At 38.6% G+C, this 23,970-nt stretch overlaps 1 protein-coding gene across 2 annotated transcripts in view; it reads right to left on the reverse strand.

Annotated features, from left to right (window-relative positions):
* Window positions 1–23,970, reverse strand: part of kcnh5.S (potassium voltage-gated channel subfamily H member 5 S homeolog) — a 154,299-nt gene that overhangs the window by 106,700 nt on the left and 23,629 nt on the right. The window contains exons 2-5 of one of the 2 annotated variants that reach the window (XM_018232286.2): window positions 21,681–21,804; window positions 9,343–9,449; window positions 6,739–6,867; window positions 96–131 (exon numbers count right to left, since the gene is read on the reverse strand). In XM_018232286.2, coding sequence (XP_018087775.1) covers window positions 96–131; window positions 6,739–6,867; window positions 9,343–9,449; window positions 21,681–21,804 — 396 coding nt within the window. The remainder of the gene's footprint in view (window positions 1–95; window positions 132–6,738; window positions 6,868–9,342; window positions 9,450–21,680; window positions 21,805–23,970) is intronic. The other variant, XM_018232289.2, reaches the window with a different exon arrangement.

Consider the following 23,970-nt stretch of genomic DNA (forward strand, 5'->3'; position numbering starts at 1 on the left):
GCAATATTTCTAGTCTTGAATTGAAGCACCGCACACCCTTTAAATAGTGTAGAAAATATCATATTCTGCCAACACTAGTAGCTACGGAAACTTACTTTGAGGATTATTTAGCGGAGGTGGTCCAAGGGTAGCTGTGTAAAAAAGAAGTCCTGTTTTGTTTTTCTTTTTTTTTTTTTCATTCACAAGCATATTTTGGGCACATAAGCATAAAATGAGTAACATTTACATGATTTGTAAAGGCATTTTACAGTACAGGTATAGGAGCTGTTACCCAGAATGCTTGGGACCTGGGGTTTTCTGGAGAATGGATCTTTCCATAATTTGGATCTTCAAATCTACTAAAAAATCATGTAAGCAGTAAATAAACCAAATAGGCTGGTTTTGCTTCCAATAAGGATTAATTACAGTATATCTTAGTTTGGATCAAATGCAAGGCACTGTTTTATTACTATGAGAAAAAGGAAATCATTATTATTATTATTTGGATAAAATGGAGTTTATGGGGCAGATTCCCTAAAGGGCGAAGTGACTAACGCTAGCGAAAAATCGCCAGCGTGACGTCATTTCGTAACTACACTGATTCCCTAACGGGCACAGGCGTCACTTCGCTATCGAAGGTGATAGACGCTACCATTGCTTCGCACTCTAACGGACGTTACTCCACAAATTCACTAAAATGCGGATTTTACCGAACGTTACCTCTTGCGCCAGACTTGCCTTTGCCAGCTTAGACCAAAATTTTGGGACAGCTCCACCTCTACTCTATTTTCACGTTCAAACTTTTAACTCATGAAATGCTAGCTATTTAATAATTTATATATATTTTTTTTAAAAGAAAAAAAACATTATTTGATTTATATTTAATAATTTGATTATCTTGTGGATGAATTTATATTCTAATGTTGCGCGCACTGGCACTTTAATTAATGAATTGACAAATTTTGGTTATTAATTGGAATATAAGTACTAAGTTGTTTGGATGAATTTATGTATTAATTGAAACAACCAAAAGATGGATAAAATTGTGTGTTAGTAATTAATTGCGCATTTAATTCTTGCACTTATATTGAGCACTAAGCACTTTATATCATTCCACTTAATTTATTATTTATTTATTATAGCAATTGAGACAAATAGGGGCAAATTTACTTAGGGTCGAATATCGAGGGTTAATTAACCCTCGATATCCGACTGTCGAAGTTAAATCCTTTGACTTCGAATATCGAAGTCGAAGGATTTAGCGCTATTCCTGCGATCGAACGATTAAATCCTTCAAATCGAATGATTCGAAGGATTTTAATCCATCGATCGAAGGATTGATCAGAAAATTGTTAGGAAGCCAATGGGGACCTTCCCCATAGGCTAACATTGGCCTCGGTAGGTTTTAGGTGGCGAACAAGGGGGTCGAAGTTTTTTTTAAAGAGACAGTACTTCGACTATCGAATGGTCGAATGATTTATACTTCTAATCATTTGATTCGAAGTTGAAGTCGAAGGTTGAAGTAGCCTATTCGATGGTCGAAGTAGCCAAAAAAAAACATTCAAAATTTTTTTTCCCTCTATTTTCCTCTATTCCTTCACTCGAGCTAAGTAAATGGGCCCCATAAAGTTAACAGGCAGTGTGGGGTTACTACTTTTTTCTTCTTGTGGTTTATTGGTGTACTAGTAATTACATCTGCAGAGTGGGCTGCATCAGCTAGTAATGGTAATCAGTGTAGTAATGGTTCCATTAAAATGGCATAGGGGAATATTACAAGCAGCAGAAGTCCTAAATCTCTGTCCTTTCAACATGCATTCTCAGAGTACAATGCAAAAATAAATTGTGCTTCACTTGTACTTACCATATATACTCGAGTATAAGCCGACCCGAGTATAAGCCGAGGTACCTAATTTTACCTACGAAAACTGGGAAAACTTATTGACTTTAGTATAAGCCTAGACACAACTACAGCCCTGTCTCCCAGCAGCGCACATTCTGCCAAAGCGACCCCCCCAGCGATCAACCGGACTTCTTTGCAAAGTTGATGGTGACAGAGAATTGCCAAACGGATTACTGTGTGCATTGTCCCACTGTCCCACTACCATGTGCAGAGGGTGCTGTTTGATATTGCCATCACTGTTAATCTTTCGTATAACCAACAGAGGGCGCTGTGTGATATTGCAGTCACTGTTATTCTTCCATATAACTAACAGATGGCGCTGTGTGATATTGCAGTCACTGTTATTCTTTCATATAACCAACAGAGGGCGCACTGTTATTCTTTCATATAACCAACAGAGGGCATTGTGGGATATTGCAGTCTCTCCCCAAGTGAACTGTTGGTATAGAAATGATTAAAAGTGACTGCAATCTCAGCTACTCGGGTCGGGTACCGCTGACCCGAGTATAAGCCGAGGTAGACTTTTTCAGCACATTTTGGATGCTGAAAAACTCGGCTTATACTCAGGTATATACGGTATGTTGTATCTACTTGTGTGTGAGCAATCCTGCAATTTGAATCTCACACACACAGCAGGGAGGCTAAAAATAAAATGTGTTTGCAAAATGGGACTAGACAGAGAGGGATGACATTTTTATTGTAGATTCTCTCCTAAATGCATGATATGGGATTTTCATTGGTGATCATAACATAGCTAATTCATTTTTATGTCAGGCACAATGAGGAGAGGGGGAGCATGATAAAAAAAATCATGACTGGGTCCCTTGGGCATTATAAATGCAACCATTTAAATATAAATTTAATCTGCAGAAGCTAATAAATTTAGCAAAGAAAACCAGACATTTCTACAAATTTAATTTACATGCGCTCGGAGGAGGAGAGCTGGTGGTGGCTACCTGTAAGGGGATGTAAACTATAAATTCTTATAGTTTCTATAAGTAAAAGCTAGTTTACTTTATAATTAAGCCATTTCATTGTCCTGAATGCCTTGCCACCCTTCACCCTCAATTAACTAGAATGGTTGATAAACAAATATACAAATGCATTAAATAGCTGCTTATGGGCTTGGCTGGCATGACATTATTTTGGTCCTGTGAAACTAGAGCGGTGATATTGTTTGCAAAAATCTTAATACTAGGGATGCACCAAATCCACTATTTTGGGATTTGACTGAATCTTGAATCCATCCTGAAAGATTTGGCCAAATACCGAACCGAATCTGAACCCTAATTTCCATATGCAAGTTAGGGCCAGGAAGGGAAAAAGAGAACTGCGCATGCAGTGTGCATTTAAAACATTTTACTTAAAAAATATTCTTGACTGACAAAAAGTCATGTGATTTTAAGGATTTGGTTTTGGTACGGCCAGGTAGAGTCCTGCAGCGAGTGGGGTACCCGCAAAAATCTGCGATACCCTGCGGGTTGCGGCGGTTCTGCAGGTTTGCGGGTCGGACTGCGGGTCTTCTCAATAGCGATTTTTACTTTCTTTCTGATCATGTCTACTTCCGATGATGTCAATTCCGGTTTACAATGACAGCATTTCCTATTTTACTTCTTTTTTTCTGATCACACCTACTTCCAATGATGTCACTTCCAGTTACAATGACATCACTTCCTGATTCTTGATGGTCAGCGGATTGCAGGTCTGGGCTGCAGATAAGGTACTTGTGGGTCGGGTCGAGTAGCGGATCCAAGCAGGAAGCGGGTGCAGGTTGCGGGGTACAGGACTCTACGGCCAGGCACTTTTTGGCCGAATCCTGGTTAAAAAGTCAAATCCTGGCTGAATCCTGGATCCATACCCAATACCTGCTATAAGTAAACTAATGCAAATTACTATAAGATTTGCCTTTTTGGGGGGTTTACCCTAAAAAGCTTTATTAGTCCTCTGCAGTAAATTAGATTAACCATTAACCTTTAAATAGGAAAAAAAAGTCTCTCTCTTTGGATCTGCCACCTTCAAATGTCAAAGTTTATTGATTTCAAAGGGCCGCCCCAAATCAACTGTGGTTCTGAACCAGATCATTTTTTTCTTTGATTAACTGCCTACTGTATAGCCTTAGTTCTAATTCATATATACTGGGGCCTATCAATTCCCATTTACTTTGAAAGAAAAGAAAGGGCTATCAGCGAGAATTAGAAGAGTTTCAAGAAGCATTGCTTCAGAAACACTTGCGATATATAACTGCATTTTTAATTGAAGTCACTGAAAATTTGTGTAGGTGTCTTTTTCCTTAATGAAAATGAAACGCAGATTCAGCAAAAAATACCCCATCAGTGTAGATCTCAAGCAAATATAATATGTAGAGGCTGTAGAGACACACCAGCCTACTTCCATAATGTAGTCCATGGATACAAGCCATGTGCCTCATCAGATCTTCCATCACTTGATCTATGAGACAGAGGCACACTGCAGACTCAGCGCAAAACTGACAATCCATTGTACTTTAAAGTCAGCAAAACTGCATTCTCTGCTTAGCACTTTAGGCAGAACTAATGTAAGAAATTACAATAATGTCAGTTTCATCAAACAGAGCAAAAAAGCTAGAGGACATCATAATGAATCTTCTCTGCTTTCTAAAAATTCCAATATCTAAGTCAAGCGTCTTCTAACCGGCAATGTGACATCCACTAGTATATTCTATGAATTTATTTTATGTGTAGGACAGAACTCTTATTTAGTTATATTCAGTACAAACTTCTGTTATTTTACCGTACTTAAAAAATCTTTTATTTTGCCATAATGTCACCATAATCATCCCAAAAACAACCTGCCTATATTCTTGCTAGCTGGTCTTCTACACTAAGATCTTTGTGAATTTCTATGGTCTATCAGGCGCAGCCAAAAATAGTTCCTCCAATTCCTTGCAAAATATGTATGTTTTGTGTGAATTACGTGTGTGTATTAACAATTTCCCCATATGCTCCAAAATGTGCTGTGTACATGGGCATCATGCTTATATGAACAAACACAGTGCCCAACTTAGAGAAAACACTGGCAATCAAGTACTAAAAATGTTTGGGTAGCATGGTAGCATCTAAGGGACTTGACATGGAAAAAAAACATTTCTACTTGTCACAAATTTTGTTTGCCATCAATATAACTATGTCAAGTTGCTTGAATGGCTTACTTTTAGAGAAACAAATAATCAAAATGGCACACTTGCCTTCATTTTTTATTTCCCTTTTCAATGGCCTGAATGTAATCTTCATTATTTTGTCCCTTTTTAAAATAATATTTTTTTAATGAAAAAAGATATTGAGTTAAGAATCAACCTACTATGTTTGTTCTCACAACTTAAGGCTGGTACATCTGTACAGATTATTAATTGTCACATATGATCTTTTTGAGATCAACCTTTGTTTAGAGAAGCATGGGGTCCATCATAGGAACCTGAGCAGAATTTGAAAGTTGGTGCTGTTTGGAGATTTACAGTAGTCTAGACATGATATGACGAGAGAGTGAATAAGAATAAGACTTGGATGAATTCTGTTCTCAAGCTGTTCTCAAGCTAGCTTGGTCATATGACCTTAACCTTGAGGAAGAACCATCCCATTGTTTGAGCAGTTCTTTGTTTTTCTGATCTGTGCTGTGAAGAGATATATCTATACTCTCGCAATGGTAACAACCTTATACTGCCGTAAGTTCTTATGTCATAGGTTTCAAGTTTATAAAAACTCTGTGATTTCTTTGTTTGGGGCTCTGGCTCTTCGTGAGTTTATACTGCACAGAGCGTGTGTCAAACAAACTCTATGGGGTATATTTATCAAAGAGTGAAGTTAGGGGTCACCACAGTCCTCTAGAGGGAAATTCCGCACTCTCCAATCATTTCTATGGGATTCTTAAAAGAGTATTTATCAATGGGTGAAAGTGAAAGTTCATCCTTTGATAAATACGCCTTTCAAAATCCCCTAGAAATGAATGTCGAGTGGCGGAATTTCCCTCTAAAAGACTGTGGTGACCCCTAACTTCACTCTTTGATACATATACCCCTATCTTTTCACCTCAACTTCTCCGGTCATGAAGTTCAACAATAACCAGCTAAAAAATGTTGGGGATTGCAGCCCCTCTGAAGGTGGGCAGAAACTGTGATCAACACAATATATATATATATATATATATATATATATATCCCTTTTAGATCTCAGTTAGCCTTATTAGAACACAGTTAGAGTTTTAGGGGCACATTCACTAAGCTCGGGTGAATGAATAGAGGGAAAAAAACTCAAATTTCGAGGAGTTTTTTGTGCTCCTCGACTATCGAATTGGCGTAAATTCGCCTGAGTAGAATGATTCGAATAGATTGAGCGAAAAAACGTGTGCGACTATTCGCCCATTAGATAGTGGAAGTACTGTCTCTTTTAAAAATCATTTGACTGCCTACTTCACCAGATTAAACCTACCGAATTGCTTTAAAAGCCTATGGGCTTTTTTTCTATGTTTTTGATCGAATAAAAAGGGATTCGATCGATCATTCGATCGAATGAAAATCCTTCGATTGAATATTCGATCGCTCGACTATTCGCCGGGCGAATATTCGCCCATTCGACTATTCACCAGCGAGTAAATTCGCCCGAATTCCCTATTCGAATCTATTCCCCAGTCGAATTTCGAGGGATTTAACCCCTCGAAATTCGACCCTTGATACATCTGCCCCCATATGTTCCATTTTCTGCTTGTTATGAAGAAATAACTTCATGAAATATAAAGAGCTGAACTTATGATTATTCATACCTACATGTTAATTCCATTCATGATGTATATACTACGCATACCAACAATTAGATATTTTTAAAAATTACCTCTAGTCGAATCATCTTCAATCGGTTGTTTGAATAAAGTAATGTCTTTAAAAGTACACAGAAATAACACAACCTTTTCATGTTCATTCCTTATGGGAGCAATCTGCAAATAGAACCAAACTGGAGTTCCTATGAAAACAAAAATTCAAAAAGGCAATTTATCTATTTAGACTAGCCATGCTTGCTTACAAATCAAAGAAGAGGGAACAGAGAATGGATATATAGTCAGGTTTAGGAAATTCAATTAACAATTACTTACAAAAACATAACTATCGGCGAAAAAGATCAACATGACCTATAGGAAACTATAGGAAATTAATATTTTGAAAAAAAAAATGTAATATCACTTTAAGGAGACGGCCCTTGGTGCCTATATAACAAATTAATTAAAATAAAGAAATAACTAATAATCTCCCCAGCCTTCGCCTGAGACTTGTAGTTAAATATCATATCCTGAAGGTTTTTATGTGTATGTCTTTAATCACATGCACCAATATGTTTTAGAATTCTTGGCTTTAGATAATTTGCTCCTATTATTGAATTAACAATGTACACAGGGAATAAATGAAATTACCATCAACTTCAAAAAGCATTAGCGCACACAGAGAAAATCAATTAGCAGGAATAATTTAAAGGCCCACTGAACACCCTACCAGCAGTCTAATAACCTTTCTTATTTAGTGTTTAGTTCCAGAGGTCCTTAGGGCCCTGCAGACTCAATTTTGAGAGTGAAACCATAGAATAGATCAATACAAGAGTTGTTTCGAAATGTCCTGACCATTAAATCTCCCTTCAGGGTTTTGTGAAAACAAGTGAAGATTTGTTCACTACATCATAGTTGAGCTAAACACAACACCATCTTGCTGCTGTCAGAGGTCACATACCCTCCCTTAGGATTATTATACGGAGTGTATTTTAATAACGTGAGGTTTCTTATAATGATTTACTGTTAAAGGAGAAGGAAAGCTACAGAGGCATTTTATTGCCAATAGATTAGCTACAATAGTGCAAGCTATATTTACTCTGTAGTATGTTTTACCATACCTGAGTAAACAGCTCTCTCTGTTTGTTTAGAATAGCCGCTGTCATATTAGCTTGGTGTGACATCACTTCCTGCCTGAGTCTCTCCCTGCTCACTCATAACTCTGGGCTCAAATTACAACAGAGAAGGGAAGTGGGGGGAAGAGGAGCAAACTGAGCATGCTCACGCCCGGGGCTAGGAGATTTAAGCTGAAGGCAGGAAGTCTGATACAGAAGCCCATGAGTACACAATAGAAGGAAAGAAATGTGGTGTTTCTTTTGACAGAGGACTCAGAGCAGAGGACTGGTGTATTTAGGTGTACCTTTCTGATAAGGCTTACTTAGTTTTAACCTTTCCTTCTCCTTTAAACATTTGTAGTCCTCCTTTAGACAATAAAGCAGTATCAGAATGACAGATGCACCAAACCTGTATTAATATGAAGGACTACATATAATTTATTGAACTAAAATATTTGGGTGCATGTGTTTCCTCATTGACTCAAAAATTATCTTTAAGTGTTAATACAGCTATGGCACTACACAATCCCAGGGCCTACTATTTAGATATGCTGTGGTGCAATTTGCTGATAGCTACTGCAGCTGCAAACCCACCGTTCAATTAGTAAAACGTTACATTGCTTTTATATATACTAAGTTGACGTTTCACATGTTCAACGAAATGCTTAGTTATTTTACTGTGAAAGCCCGAATTCCCAGTCTCGCGCATCAACATATCTGATGATGACAGGTCGGGAGCACCATGCAAAACAACAAGGTACAGACAAGCCTTCTCTCTACACACCTTAAAGGGATACTGTCATGGGAAAAAAAAATTTTTTCAAAATGAATCAGTTAATAGTGCTGCTCCAGCAGAATTCTGCACTGAAATCCATTTCTCAAAAGAGCAAACAGATTTTTTTATATTCAGTTTTAAAATATGACATGGGGCTAGACATTTTGTCAATTTCCCAGCTGCCCCAAGTCATGTGACTTGTGCCTGCACTTTAGGAGAGAAATTCTTTCTGGCAGGCTGCTGTTTTTCCTTCTCAATGTATCTGAATGTGTCTCAGTGGGACATGGGTTTTTACTATTGAGTGTTGTTCTTAGATCTACCAGGCAGCTGTTATCTTGTGTTAGGGAGCTGTTATCTGGTTACCTTCCCATTGTTCTTTTGTTTGGCTGCTGGGGGAAAAAGGGAGGGGGGTGATATCACTCTAACTTGCAGTAGAGCAGTAAAGAGTGATTGAAGTTTATCAGAGCACAAGTCACATGACTTGGGGCAGCTGGGAAATTGCCAATATGTCTAGCCCCATGTTACATTTCAAAATTGAATATAAAAAAATCTGTTAGCTCTTTTGAGAAATGGATTTCAGTGCAGAATTCTGCTGGAGCAGCACTATTAACTGATTCATTTTGAAAAAAATGTTCTTCCCATGACCGTATCCCTTTAATGCTAGCAATATTTAATTTGGCACTTGTGAATGACTTTGGTAAGGAAACAAACTTCATACACTTCATTTAAGGTGACAGGTCCACTTATTTAATTGTATTTATCTGAAATTCCCAAAGTTCAAGTATACATACTGCTTTTCTTGTAAAGAAGGATTTCAAAACAATTTGACTCGTAGGTCTCAAACGTCTGCCTGACCTTTTCAATGGTTTTCTTGTCTGTCAATTCTCCGTACATGAAGCTAGAAATTAAAATAAATAGCAGGTCATTAAAACATATTTGCATAAAGGTATCTTCCAAAACAAAACAAAAAAGTTTAATCGAATGAAAACATTTTTAGAACTTTGGCTTCAAGGCAAACATTATACAGTGCTTACAAAGAGCAAGCTTTATGTTACGCAGGTATGGAAATCCATTATCCAGAAAGCTGAATTATGGGAAGGCCATTATACACATCATTAAGGAAGAAGGCTTAAACGGCCAGGAATAATGAACTTTGCTTAAAAAGGTTCAGCCAAAACCCAATATAACAACAAAGGCATTGGTGAAGGAGATGAGGCAGTGGAGTAACTAGAATCGATGTTACTGGGCCCTACATCAAAAAAATTTTATGCCACCCTACATATCCATAGTTTGCACTTTTTTACCAATATATGTTAAATTGCTCATTAATTAGGGCCCCCTATACCTCCTGGGCCCACTGCAGTCGTAGGGTCTGCTTCCTCTATAGTTACGACCCTGGGCATTAGGGATCAAAGTTTCAACATCCACCATTAAAGGAGAACCAACCCCATGCTAATTAAAACCCCTACCCTACATAGACCCCCCCTCTCTGCTCCCCCCAGCCTAGGTGGTACCTTTGGAAAATGCCCCTAAATCTTTACTTACCCCTCGGTGCAGATTCAGGGCATCGGAGTTCACGGACGCCATCTTCTTCTATTCGGTAATCTTCGGCTGTTCTGGCGCTTCAGCAATTTCCGTGACTTTAGGCGCATTCGCAGGTGTCGCGTAACAGAAGCATGCCCCAACTGTGCATAGGCTGACGCGCAGAAGATTACCGAAGAGAAGAATAGAGGCATTTACCAAAGGTACCACCTGGGCTGGGGGGGGGGAACAGGGAGGGGGGATCTATGTAGGGCAGGAGAGTCGGGTTTTTTCTTAGCAAGGGTTTGGTTCTCCTTTAAGAGAGTCCTTCATTCCCATGGCCTGGAAGGCTGTTATACAAGGAAGAAGCCCCTACTTATAGCCAGGCAAAATATGCCAGACTGAGGGTTGCAAATTATCATGAGGACAAAGAGCTAACCTTTAGGAGGAAAGTTCTCTGGTCAGATGAATTAAATTAGAATGATCATCACCATGATGTGAAAGGCTAACCTAAGCTTTAAAATAGATACACTAACACCTGCAATATATGCATAACTCCCAACATTTTGGAAATAAAAAGAGTGACAAAAAAGTTGCTGCGTGCGGCAAAATATTTTTTAACCAAGCCCATTTTTGTGGCCCCCTAATTACCACGTTCATTTTACAAAATTTGGCAGGTTATGAAACTTTGAACATATTTCTATGTTTTTTTTCAGTTATTACGGTTTTGCTAATAAGGGGTGAATGGCCCTTTAAGCTGTGAGTCTAACTTCTCCCAAGGGACCTGTTATCTTATATTGTTACAATTACTTATTTGCTTATCTCGAAATTGTTTCAAAAGTATCTTATCTGCAGCTGTCGCTGTTTTGGGCTCTCTGCCAAAAGCCAATTAAGTTAGAAACTGTTTCTTTTTCTGGCTGTTCAGTGCTGAGAAAAGAGGGACTTTTCAGTACAAACGAGGAACTGCAGGTTAAGCTGTCAAAAGCGGGACTGTCCCTCTAAAAACGGGACAATTTGGAGGTATGAAATGGTAACATGATAAAGGGAGTTTATAGGTATACACACAGCTGTATGGTTATTCTGGAACAGTTTCATTATTGCAATTCTCTTATTTTGTCTCACAATGAGACAATATGGAAGAACTCGGGCAGGGTATGCAGAAGGAGTGGGAGATTTCTCCAGTGTTCTAGTACCTAACTGGTCAAATCCAATAGTAAAGGGGAAAGCTATTTAGGCTCAGCAGTTCTTATCTGCTGTCAAATTCTGTCTTTATACAAATGTCAGAATATGTGTATCTCCTCATATATCATGTACTCGTAATTAGATTACATTCACCTCAGGGCATTCCTTGTATACACTCTGGTTCGGTTTTAACCACATAAACGTGCATAGAAGACTGCTGTGCTATACAGAAACTACAACACTTGGTCTGTGCAGCGAGTATTATTATTATTATCATTTAATTATAAATCAGAGACATATTTTGCAGCACTTCACTGAGATTATTTAATCATTCACATCAACCCCTGCCCCAGTGGAGTTTATAAACTAATCTCTCACAAGCACATACACATTAGGGATGTTTTCCGAAGATCATTAAAGGGATACTGTCATGGGAAAAAAAAAAATGTTCAAAATGAATCAGTTAATAGTGCTGCTCCAGCAGAATTCTTCACTGAAATCCATTTCTCAAAAGAGCAAACAGATTTTTTTATATTCAATTTTGAAATCTGGCATGGGGCTAGACATATTGTCAATTTCCCAGCTGCCCCAAGTCATATGACTTGTACTCTGATAAACTTCAATCACTCTTTACTGCTGTACTGCAAGTTGGAGTGATATCACCCCCTCCCTTCCCCCCCCCAGCAGCCAAACAAAAGAACAATGGGAAGGTAACCAGATAACAGCTCCCTAACACAAGATAACAGCTGCCTGGTAGATCTAAGAACAACACTCAATAGTAAAAACCCATGTCCCACTGAGACACATTCAGTTACATTGAGAAGGAAAAACAGCAGCCTGCCAGAAAGCATTTCTCTCCTAAAGTGCAGGCACAAGTCACATGACCAGGGGCAGCTGGGAAATTGACAAAATGTCTAGCCCCATGTCAGATTTCAAAATTAAATATAAAAAAATCTGTTTACTCTTTTGAGAAATGGATTTCAGTGCAGAAGTCTGCTGGAGTAGCACTATCAACTGATGTGTTTTGAAAAAAACATGTTTTCTGATGACAGTATGCCTTTAAAGTACCAGTGTCTTTTTAGAATGGGGGAAGATACCAGATAATCTCGTGGGACACCCCATGTAGGATCAAACAACCTGTTAAACCTTAGTTCTGCAGGGCAGCAATGAGTGCACCCCCATACCAGCCAAGTACAAGGGTTCTGTGCAGCAATTCAACACCAATACATTAAGTGAAAGTAATTAACTCTCACATTTATTTATGGACAAATAAATTTGGCAGGCGCAAATTCACAAAACTGCAGCCAGTGAAAATTTTCTGCGTCAAAAAAAAAAATTTGCCCGCATGTCAGAATAGTCTCGCCTATAAAAACTGTTGCTTATCAAAATTATTCAGACGCCCATTGACTTTAATGCGGCTGTTTCACACATTTTTCACCGTTGTGGGACAAATTCACCCATCACTACTCACATTCAGCCGATCTAACCACTAAGCTATGCAAAATTACAGTGGCTACATTACTAACAGTAATGGAAGAAGGATATAGGCACACGAGGCAACTAGCGTTGCAGGGAACAACTTGCTCGTTTATTATGCGGTGATGCAACGTTTCGGGGGACACTCCCCTTTGTCAAGCATGCTTGACAAAGGGGAGTGTCCCCGAAACGTTGCATCACTGTATCGTCGTGTGCCGATATCCTTCTTCCATTACCAATTGTGAGGTTGCTGATCCTCAATTGTTAGGTTGCTGATCCTCTAATATTGTGCACCGGGCTGATTTCTTTGAGGGTGTGCGATTTTTCTAAATTGCTTGTGTACATTACTAACAGACCTGGTTTAGGGTGGAGTTTCTGCACATTGTTATTTAATATATCACTAAATAACAACAGCTCTTGCTTGAGGTCAAACCGCTCAATACAAGAAATGTAAGACTTGTATCTACTGATTGAATTTATGGTTTTTATACAAGCTTAACATTTCAACACAGAATTTTCAAAGGGAATTCAGTATATCGTACTATTATTTTCTCAGGATCTAATCCCCGAAGACTCCTTATAATGGGGTCTCACTTCCCAACAGGGCCGGAAGAAGGGGAAGAAGAGGAGGCACCTGCCTAGAGCGCAACGATAGGAGAGGGGAGGCGCTGGGCAGGTACCTGTTAAAGGTTCTTCTACCTACCCCTAGTCTAGATTTTCGTGCTCCATCTGAGGCTGTTGCTTTTCTCTTCTCCCCTCTGTCACTCTTCGCTCCTTCACCTCTGTAGCTCGCCCTACCCCGCTCCCCTGCACTCGTGCACAGGGGCGGGGGGTCATGGTAGCGAGGTGGCAGGCTGTGTTGTCTAGGGTGTTGCCCGGTTGGCTTAGCCCTGCCCTACTTCCCAATTATGCTATTTCCACCTGCCTGTACTCTGCAGGAATACAACCTAACAGCTTGTACTTAAAAGGTTCACTCGCCACTTCCCAGTTCCTATCTCCTTCCACAGATGCCAAACCTTCATTCTAAACAGATGTTGTTACACATTAATCTTACACTCACTTGTCAAGTATCTACCCATTGCTAACACTATGTCAGGGCCTTAAAAACTATACCCCCGAACAATGTAGGTCTCTATAGAAATATTTTATTCATGTAAATAAATCATGGCAAAAAATGTTGCTCATCAATAATGCAAACTTCTTCCTAAGAGCTGCAGCTTTTTTTTTTTTTTTTTTGAAACAACTTTTTCAGCGCACAACACATTGGAACCGATGAGTATTTTTTTTTTGCAGCAAAACATGGTGAAAATTTTCACTCATCAACATACTGTAATATGGCCTCCATCTTACTAAAAGTTAATTTCAAAGAGAACTGTACCTTTTATTCAAATACCCCTTAGTGGAACAAATTTCCCCTAGCTGTGATTATACATATGAATCAGGCAATACCCTATATAAACAATATATATTACATTATATAGTGAATTAAGTACCCCCTCTTGGATATTATAAGTTACCGAGGAGTTTCATGACCATATAAAAACAAGAGGCCGAAGGCTGAGTGCTTTTATACAGGTCATGGAACTCCGAGGTAACTTCTAAAATCCTCATATTTTGCAACAGGGGGTACTTTATTTATTATAATACACAAGTTTCAGTGAGTCATGTGACAGAAATGACATCAGAACCCACCGTTTATAACTGATGACATCAGAACTCACTGTTTATTAGGATATAATTTACAAGATATTCATGGCTTTTGTGTATTATATAGTGAATAAAGTACCCCCTCTTGTAAAATATAAGGATATTAGATGTTTCCGAGGAGTTTCATGGCCATATAAAAACACACGGCCGAAGGCCGAGTGTTTTTATACAGGTCATTGAACTCCGAGGTAACTTTTAATATCCTCATATTTTGCAACTGGGGGTACTTTATTCACTATATAATACACAAATTTCATTGAGTCGTGCAACAGAAATTACATCAGAACTCACTGTTTATAACTGATGACATCAGAACTCACCGTTTATATAGTGAATAAAGTACCCCCTCTTGTAAAATATAAGGATATTATAAGTTACAGAGGAGTTTCATGACCATATAAAAACACAAGGCCGAAGGCCGAGTGTTTTTATACAGGTCATGGAACTCCGAGGTAACTTCTAATATCCTCATGTTTTGCAACTGGGGGTACTTTATTTATTATAATACACAAATTTCAGTGAGTCATGTGACAGAAATGACATCAGAACTCACCGTTTATAACTGATGACATCAGAACTCACCGTTTATAAGGATATAATTTACAGGATATTCATGGCTTTTGTGTATTATATACATATATACAATATCCAGGGGCGATCCTGGCCCCATCACCGCCTGAGGCAGCTTGGTATTGCTGCCGCCCCCCTCCCCAGTGTGCTCACCATTTTGCGCCAACCTTTTTGCGCCAGAGGGGGTTGGGGGGTCCACGAGAGCGGCGGAGAGGGCAAAGACGGTAGCGCAGAGAGCATAATTGCACTCTCTGCCCTAGAAGAGACAAATTTCCAGTTTGAAAACCGGAAATTCGGCTCTTAAAGTACCAGGAGCGGAATTTTTGCCACCCCTGGTACCCAGAGTGGGTCGCTGCCGCCTGAGGCGAGTTGCTCAGTTTGACTCATTCGCAGAGCGCCCCCGACAATATCTACTATAACAATCAGGCCTGACGTTATTGAATTTCATTTTACAAATGTTTTACCTTTTTACAGCATATGTGGACATGGTCAGACAAAATATTACTTAGTAATGAGTATCCTACAGAGTCACATTGTTTCATATTTGAACTAATACAAAACAGCAATGGTCTCCTTCCCATAAAACCAGCTGTCCGGGGCATCTCCAACACCCATGCTGCAGGCCTCAGATGCACAATACACAATATGAGAAAACAGAGGATGCTGTTTACAGTCAGTGAATTGTTTCATTATTATTTTATCCAATCGTTCAAGCAGAAAAATTGAGGGCATAAGCGAGAGTAATTAGAAATTAAGATAGGTGATAGGCTTTAAAAGCCCAGGTTTTCTAATTTAGAAATGATTATCTATTAAGGGATGTCCCGCCGTCTCGTTTTCACTTGTTTGATAGCAATTTAACAAAAAAAGCAATATGCAGTTAAGACTGTTAAGTGGGCAGTTAAAAAGTCAATTCTTGTTTAATGTAGCATCACAAGCAGCAACAGTTAAACAGTTTAAATATATTTGATGTCATTCTATAACTGAATAAGTGTATGGGTAAAAAAAGAACGAAAAGAAACAGATTGCCCTTTCAACAAAACCTTAGACGGCTACTCCATTCAACACGCTGACTGTATGGGGCATGGCTATTAAAATATGTCGTGTGAACTCCTAACTGGTACAGGTATAGGATCTCTTATCTGGAAACCCGATAACCAGAAAGCTCCGAATTACAGAATGGCTGTCTCCTATAGACTCCATTTTATCCAAATAATCCAAATTTTTTAATTTTTTTCTCTGTAACAATAAAACAGTAGCTTGGAGTATTTAAAAGTGGTAAAGATCGACCAGATGCTTACTTTAAAAAACATGTCATATAAATACTGCCTGTTTTTATACTACACTCTTAAAACAATTCAACATTCTTCAGAACACAGCACATGGGATCATCACCAGCCATGAATGTGAAATAAAAAAATGTGCGTTAGGAACAACAGGACTGGAATGTGCCCAGTAAATAATTGTTGTAGAAGAAAATCCCTTTAGGGGATAAAATCGGCTCTTCTTCGGGCGACTAATCTCCCAGAACTGCCTCCCGCTGGCTAGAATCTAAATCACTGGTGGGATGGCACTCGGAGCGCTTAGTTTTCTGAAGTGGCTGAAGTTTTTTCGTGGGGCAACTTCGGGCGACTTCAAAAAATTCAGCTTACTGATTGCCATCCCGTCGGCGATTTACAGTCTAGCTGGCGGGAGGGAGCAGTGTTGGACTGGGATGCCAGGGGCCCACCAGAAAACAACTACAGGTATAGGATCCCTTATCCGGAAACCCGATATCCAGAAAGCTCTGAATTTTCCCATAGACTCAAATAATCCAAATTTTTAAAAATGATTTCCTTTTTCTCTGTAATAATAAAACAGTAGCTTGTACTTGATCCCAACTAAGATATAATTAATTCTTATTGGAAGCAAAACCAGCCTATTGGGTTTATTTAATGTTTAAATGAATTTCCATACCTGTACTAAAGAAGACTATGGGCCCACTTTCCAAACTATTATTCCTCTTCTCCTTAACCTCTTTATTCTCCTAGTCTTTTATATCTACTTACTATATTCTTCTTCTATCTACGTCCTATATTCTTCCATTATTAAGCATTTTTCCTCATAAAGAAATAGGTAATAACCATGAAATGGGCTGAATGGTTAGAAGCAAGAGGGCTCACTAATACCTGGGCCCCTGGGAGTTTTCCTGGTATCCCGGGGGGCCAGTCCGACACTGGGCGGGAGGCAGTTCAGGGAGATTAGTCTCCCCGATGAAGAGGAGATTTGTTGCTGGGCGACTAATCTCCCCAAATCTGAGCGTGTGTCTCTGCCCTAAAAACAGCAACATTTGCAAAGGCTAAGCCTTCTAATGCAAAAGGTATATTAAAAACTATACAAATTGCTCCTGTCCAGCAACATATCTAAAGTTTACATTCTGGCACCATGTTAAGCTATTTTAACCTCCTTGTCAAAGTGGCTGCAGGGGCCGTTAAATGAACCATATCCACACTGATCTCGCACTAACGCACAGAATCTCTAACTGGTTTCCACTCGCTTCTAAGTAAAGCCATGTTCACAGATATTAACCCATTCAGTGGTGTGTTGGAAACATTTTTGCTAGGGGATAACATAATAAATCATGTGATTTTATGCAGAGGTTTCGTGTTTGCATGGCATTTTGCTGAATGCTCCAACTATTTTTAGAACATTACATTTTTTTTTTTACTTTTCTTGTACAATAGGAAGATGTAGTTCCGACAAACGTTCAGTTTTCAGATGAGTTTAGAGTCAATGCGCTGCTGTTGACAGTTGACATTATGCCTGAAGCTGTTGCGTGGGTTGGCAAGTTTGAGTCAAACTGCTGGGAATATATATTTTTAGAAAAGGCGCATTTTTATTTTGAGCAAACCCTACTAAGACTGAAATATCTTAGGGTGGGGGCAGAATAAAACAATGGCAATCTTTGGGGAATGTATTAAAAGTTACAAAGAGCAATACAATTAGCACAAAAAAGAATAAAAAGTCTAATTTCGCAATGTAATACTCTTCCTTAAAGGGAATGTAAAGGCAAAAAAATAAAATCCAATTTTTACTTTCTTTAAGGAAAAAGACACCTAGCTCCAATATACTTTAATTAAAAAATGTGTACCGTTTTTATAAGAAATCTGACTGTATGCAGTGAAATTCTCTCTTTGTTTACTGCTGTGGATAGGAATTGTCAGACGGTCCCTAACTGCTCTGCAGGGAAACAATCATACTTATGAACAGCAGGGGGAGCCCCCGCCTTACTTCCCAGCCATGCAGAACTCAAGCAGCTTTGTTTGTTTCCCTGTAGAGCAGTCGGCGACTGTGTAGAGATTTGTATTGGATTTTATTTTTGCCTTTACATCCCCCTTACTGTTTCCAACTCCAGCTGCAGGGACAAAGATCACAGAGCCAGATTTAAACAGATAAACTGGGATTCTATTTTGAGGATTATTTTGCTGCAACCAGTTGTTCTGCAGAGTTTGAGAAAGTTTGTATTAAACAATAGAAAAACTATAAAATCCACATTAGATTACATGACAACACAGGACCCAGTGCAGTCTGTATATTCTGATTATTAATCAGTCTTGCTGTATCGGCTTCTGGCAGATATTATTTGACTTGTGCTGTTTTGATAATTTATGACGATCCCTAAGCAGCCCAGACCACACTGAGCATGTGCACAGTCTTGGTCTTGCAAATATCTTTAACAAACTTACAAGATGGTGACCCCCTGTGGCCAACTTTGAAAGCATAAATCATTGGTTTTATTAGGCTTCTGGTGCAGTAAGTTTATGTTTAGTGTACAAAATACAACATTCTAGACTTATTGTATTTTAGACTTTACTTTAGACTTTAAACCATTATTACATTGCAAATTTTAATTGCGCATTGCGAATTTTAATTGCGCATTACTCACTTTTAAGAAGTGCTTGAAGGTGTCATCATTTTTAGGAGCAAACATGACAACTTTTTCAATAAGAAGTTTTATTACATTCACTGCACTAACAATAAAATTCACAAACCTTCTTCCACTGTCGGATGTGGTCGCTAAACCGTTTCCGGGTTCGCAAAAGCTATATTAAATTTGCACAAAGGCAAATATGTTCGCACAGAGGCATAACTTTTCACATTGCGAATATTTTTTCCATTACCGACTTTTATTGCATTCCCCCTTTTATCTTTTTATTCTGGAGCCTGTAACAGTTTTGGCTGTTTAGCCGCTACATTTTTTCTATACTACAAACCTAGCATCTTTTATAATGCTTTATCACAGATCTGTCTGCCAAAGGGAATTCTTTGTGCTCATTATTAGGTTTCCTTGCTTCTTTTGTTGTTGGAACTAGTATTCCCCTAAGTGTCACAAGTACCTAACATTTTACTAATTAAAAACAGAGTGCGTTTTCCCCATCCCTTATCAACATCTGCAGACTCTCTTTTGTATTCTGTATTTGTTTACTCTGTTTTTAATGCTTTGCTTTCAGTCCATTCATTTACAGAGTTTTTAAAACAGATCAGGTCTCGTGTCTTTTGGACCGGCAAAGGTGGCAACCCTAATTTCATAACAAAGGCAAAAAAGACAAATATGCACATTAAGGGGGTTATCAAAATCCGAGTTTTCTCATATTGTATTTTAAAAAGTCTGACCAAACTAGAATCCACTTTGTGACCTTAGTTATTATAAAAAAAAAGCATTATTTAATCGAATCGTAGACAAACGCGATAAAATCGAGCGAAAACCCGAATTGTGTGTTTTTTCTAGTTTTCACAGAATCACTCTTTTTTGGGGTTGTTTCCCGAAAATCGGATTTTCGGGCTAATTCCAGCTCAGACCCCAGAAACTTCCAAAAAGGATAGGGACCTCTCCCATTGACTGATATTAAACCTGGACAGGTCTGAGATGCCGGATATTCGGATTCAGACTTTTTCCATCCTATAATAAGTATAATAATAATAAATATTTTTATGCTTGTGATACAGAGTTCTAGTAGCCAGTGAAAGAAACATCCTGAGCTTGAAAGTTTTCTGGATTTCTACAGAGAGGCACCAGTGAATAAATCTGCAGCACTGATGATCAGAACCGGCTTATTTAAACACCATCTAGTTCATTTCATAAGGAGCCTATGAGCTGGTTTGAAAACGATTTCAAAAGAGGAGCCCGACCCTTCTAATACATGGGGACATTCTATTTATTTCTAAGCTTTTATAAACTCAGTTCAGTTTTGTAAGGTGTTCATTACCAAATTGATTAAAAGAATAAATTTAATTAAAAAATAAAATAGAATACGACTAAACATGAGGTTGTACAGTAACACATGATAAGTGGTTGGTGGGGGAAAAAAGCTTAAACCAGAGGCTGTTAAGATTAATGAAGGGATTAAAAACAGAATACTGGAATTCCCATGTGCTACAGATGTTGCAGATAACTGTAATCTTTCTAACCCGTGGCAGTCTGAAGGCTGGAGCACTGGCAACAGAGAAATGTACATGGCACAGGAAATATTAAGTGATCTAAGTGACTTAGACAAGACATATTCATCATTATCATCATCACCGAATAAACAGAATGTTTTCCTTTACCTGGGAGTCTTCCAATTTCATTTAACCTACGCAGTTGTTCAATTAGCAGATTTAAAGGAGAAGGAAAGCTACCAAGGCAGTTTATTGCCAATAGATTAGCCACAAAAGTGCAAGCTTCAACACTATATTTATTCTGCAGAATGCTTTACCATCCCTGAGTAAACAGCTCTAGAAGTTCTCTGTTTGCTTAGGATAGCTGCCGCCATATTAGCTTGGTGTGACATCACTTCCTGCCAGAGTCTCTCCCTGCTCACTCATAGCTCTGGGCTCAGATTACTGCTGTGAGGGGAGGAGGGAGGGGGAGATGAGCAAACTGAGCATGCTCAAGCCCTAGACCTGGAGGTTTAAGCTGAAAACAGGAAGTCTGATACAGAAGCCCATGAGTACACAATAGAAGGAAAGAAATGCTGTGTTTCTTTTGACAGAGGACTCAGAGCAGCATTACTTTGAGGTTTTACTGGTGTATTTATATAGACCTTTTTGATAAAGCTTACATAGTTTTAACCTTTTCTTCTCCTTTAAAGGAGAACTCTAGCATTCTGGATTCCAGGTCCCTTTCCTGTACCACAAACTTGCAATAGGATTATAGTGACTGAAATCCAATAATGTAGCAACATTTTTGCAAGTATGAATTACATTTTCATCATGCCTAGGGCCAAGTATTAGAGATTTCCATGATTCAGAGCAAAGGATGATTGTTCAGTAGGGATGCACCGAATCCACTATTTGGGATTGGGCCGAATCCTTGATGAAAGATTCGGCCAAATACAGAACCGAAACGTAATTTGCATATGTAAAATTAGGGGCAGGGAAGAAAAAAGTGGAGAAAAAATCTACTTTTGTGACGAAAAGTCACAGGATTTCCCTGCCCGTCCCTAATTTACATATGCAAATTAGGATTCGGATTTGGTTCGGCCGAATCCGAATCCTGCTGAAAACGGCCGAATCCTGGCCGAATCCCGAACTGAATCCTGGATTCGGTGCATCCTTATTGTTCGGCCTTATATTACATATAGGGTTTTGTGTTTAAAATAAAAAGCCACTGGATAAATATTTTACATCAAATGTAGGTAAAAAGGCCAAGACATACCTGCAAGTACTGCTCTTCTGCATGATGTCAGCTCTGTGATATCCAGAAAGCTTGCAAAAACCGTCATTGCTATAAACTACAGGCCAGTCCACAATCTGTGCGTTCCCCAGCAAGAAGCTTGATTCTGAAAGAGATAATTTTGTTATTATTAATCGTGCAATGGAAGTATCATATCATCCCTAATATTATATCCTACTAATGGAGAAATAATGAAGTTATATTTATTTTCACATATTCACACACATAAATATGAATACATGGATAGACATAAGAGTGAGAATCCATCACATTTTAATAGTTAGGACAGAAAAATTGTAATAGTACAGCAAACCATAGTTATTTTGCAACATAATTAAATGCTGCTTAGGCAACATACGGTGATCAGAAACCATACAATCAGGCTCATTTATAAACACTTATGAACACTGGCAAAATTGCTCCTTGGCAGTAACACGTGGCAACCAATCAGGTGATTGCTTTCAGTGCTCACGCTGCAGCTGACTGAAAAAAGCAAATCACTCATTGGTTGCTATATGTTACTGCCCAAGTGCAAATTTGCTCAGTGTTTATAAATGAGCCCCAGTTTTCTTTTTAGTGAAAGAGTTTCTTTCCAGGCTAATTTCAGCTCTGAACATAACTCATAACTTGCGTATACAGATTATACACGTACGGGACCTGTTATCCAGAATGCTCGGGACCTGGGGTTCTCCGGATATGGATCTTTCCATAATTTGGATCTTCATATCTTGAGGGTGGTGACACATGGTGGGATTGATCACCAAGCGATAAATCTTCACTACTGCGGGCGACTTATCTCCGCAAAATGCCTTCCCATCAGCAAGAATGTGAATCGCCGGTGGGATGGCATAAGCGTCACTTCGGTTTTCCAAATTCGCCGGAATTTGCCTCACAAGGAAACTTCTGGTGATTTTGGAAAACAAAGTGACGGTACTAGAAACTCATGAAAACATCCATTAATTAAAGGATTCATTATATCTTAGTTTGGATCAAGTACAACCTACTGTTTTATTATTACGGAGAAAAAGGAAATATTATTTAAAAAATTTGGATTATTTTGTTATAATGGGGAGACAGCCTTTCTGTAATTTGGCGCTTTCTGGATACTGGGTTTTTCTAGGGATGCACCGAATCCAGGATTCGACCAGGATTCTGCCTTTTTAAGCAGGATTCGGATTCGGCCGAATCCTTCTGCCAACCCGAATCCAAATCCTAATTTGCATGTAAATTTGGGTCAGGGAGGGAAATCACGTGTTTTTTTCACAAAACAAGGAAGTAAAAAATGGTTTCGCCGTCCCACCCCTAATTTACATATACAAATTAGGGTTCCGCTTCGGTTCGGTATTCGGCCGAATCTTTCACAAAGGATTCGGGGGTTCGGCCGAATCCAAAAAAGTGGATTCATTGCATCCCTACTTTTTTCTTTGCTATACAATGCCTGTTTTGTACTGCATTGTATTCATTTTTATGTACAGCAGGGTGTTATTTTATTGGCCTATTAATAAACAAAATCAATATAGCAAAATGTTTGTGCTAGCTCTATACTGGAGATGTATTACCCTAGGGTTCTATCTAGCTGTGCAAAACGTACAGCATATTACAGCTCTGTATGGGAACACCCACCTCAGCTGTTATTTCGGTTACTAACAAAATGACTAAAACACAACGAGACAGTGACTTCTAACAAACTGTGACTGATGAAATCACTCATGAAAACACTGCCTAAGGCATTTCTGATTTCCATATAGAGATACATTTACTAAGATATAGGTATAGACATTATGAGAATGCCTGCCCAACAACGGCAGAATTATCTAAGAGGCAGATATTATATAACCCCTTATTATTGAGAGTTATGCAACATTCTCCCAAAGAAATTCAACTTCTCTACTGATACGGGTTATGTAACAGAGGCCACTGGTTGACACAGAACTAAAACAGTTGCCACTTTATAATAAATAATTTCAGTTCTCATTTTTTTTCCTTAAAAAGGAGATGTTAATGTAAAACATCTAATATCCAAAATACTGCATACTGATTCCCCAACCATCAAAAAACCTAATAGATTTTCCAACTCATCGATTGTCCCAGTATATCCTTACAGCCGCAAGACTGATCATTGCACGCAACTGGAAAAAGGCTACTATTCCTTTATCTATGCTTAAAGCAAGAATTATAGATATAGCAACTAATGAGAAAATTACATATATGTTAAAAAATGATATGGAAGCTTATGATAAAATCTGGATGCCATGGTTAGCATATGAAAATG

Source organism: Xenopus laevis, chromosome 8S, assembly GCF_017654675.1.
Source record: "Xenopus laevis strain J_2021 chromosome 8S, Xenopus_laevis_v10.1, whole genome shotgun sequence".
NCBI classification, from domain to species: domain Eukaryota; kingdom Metazoa; phylum Chordata; class Amphibia; order Anura; family Pipidae; genus Xenopus; species Xenopus laevis.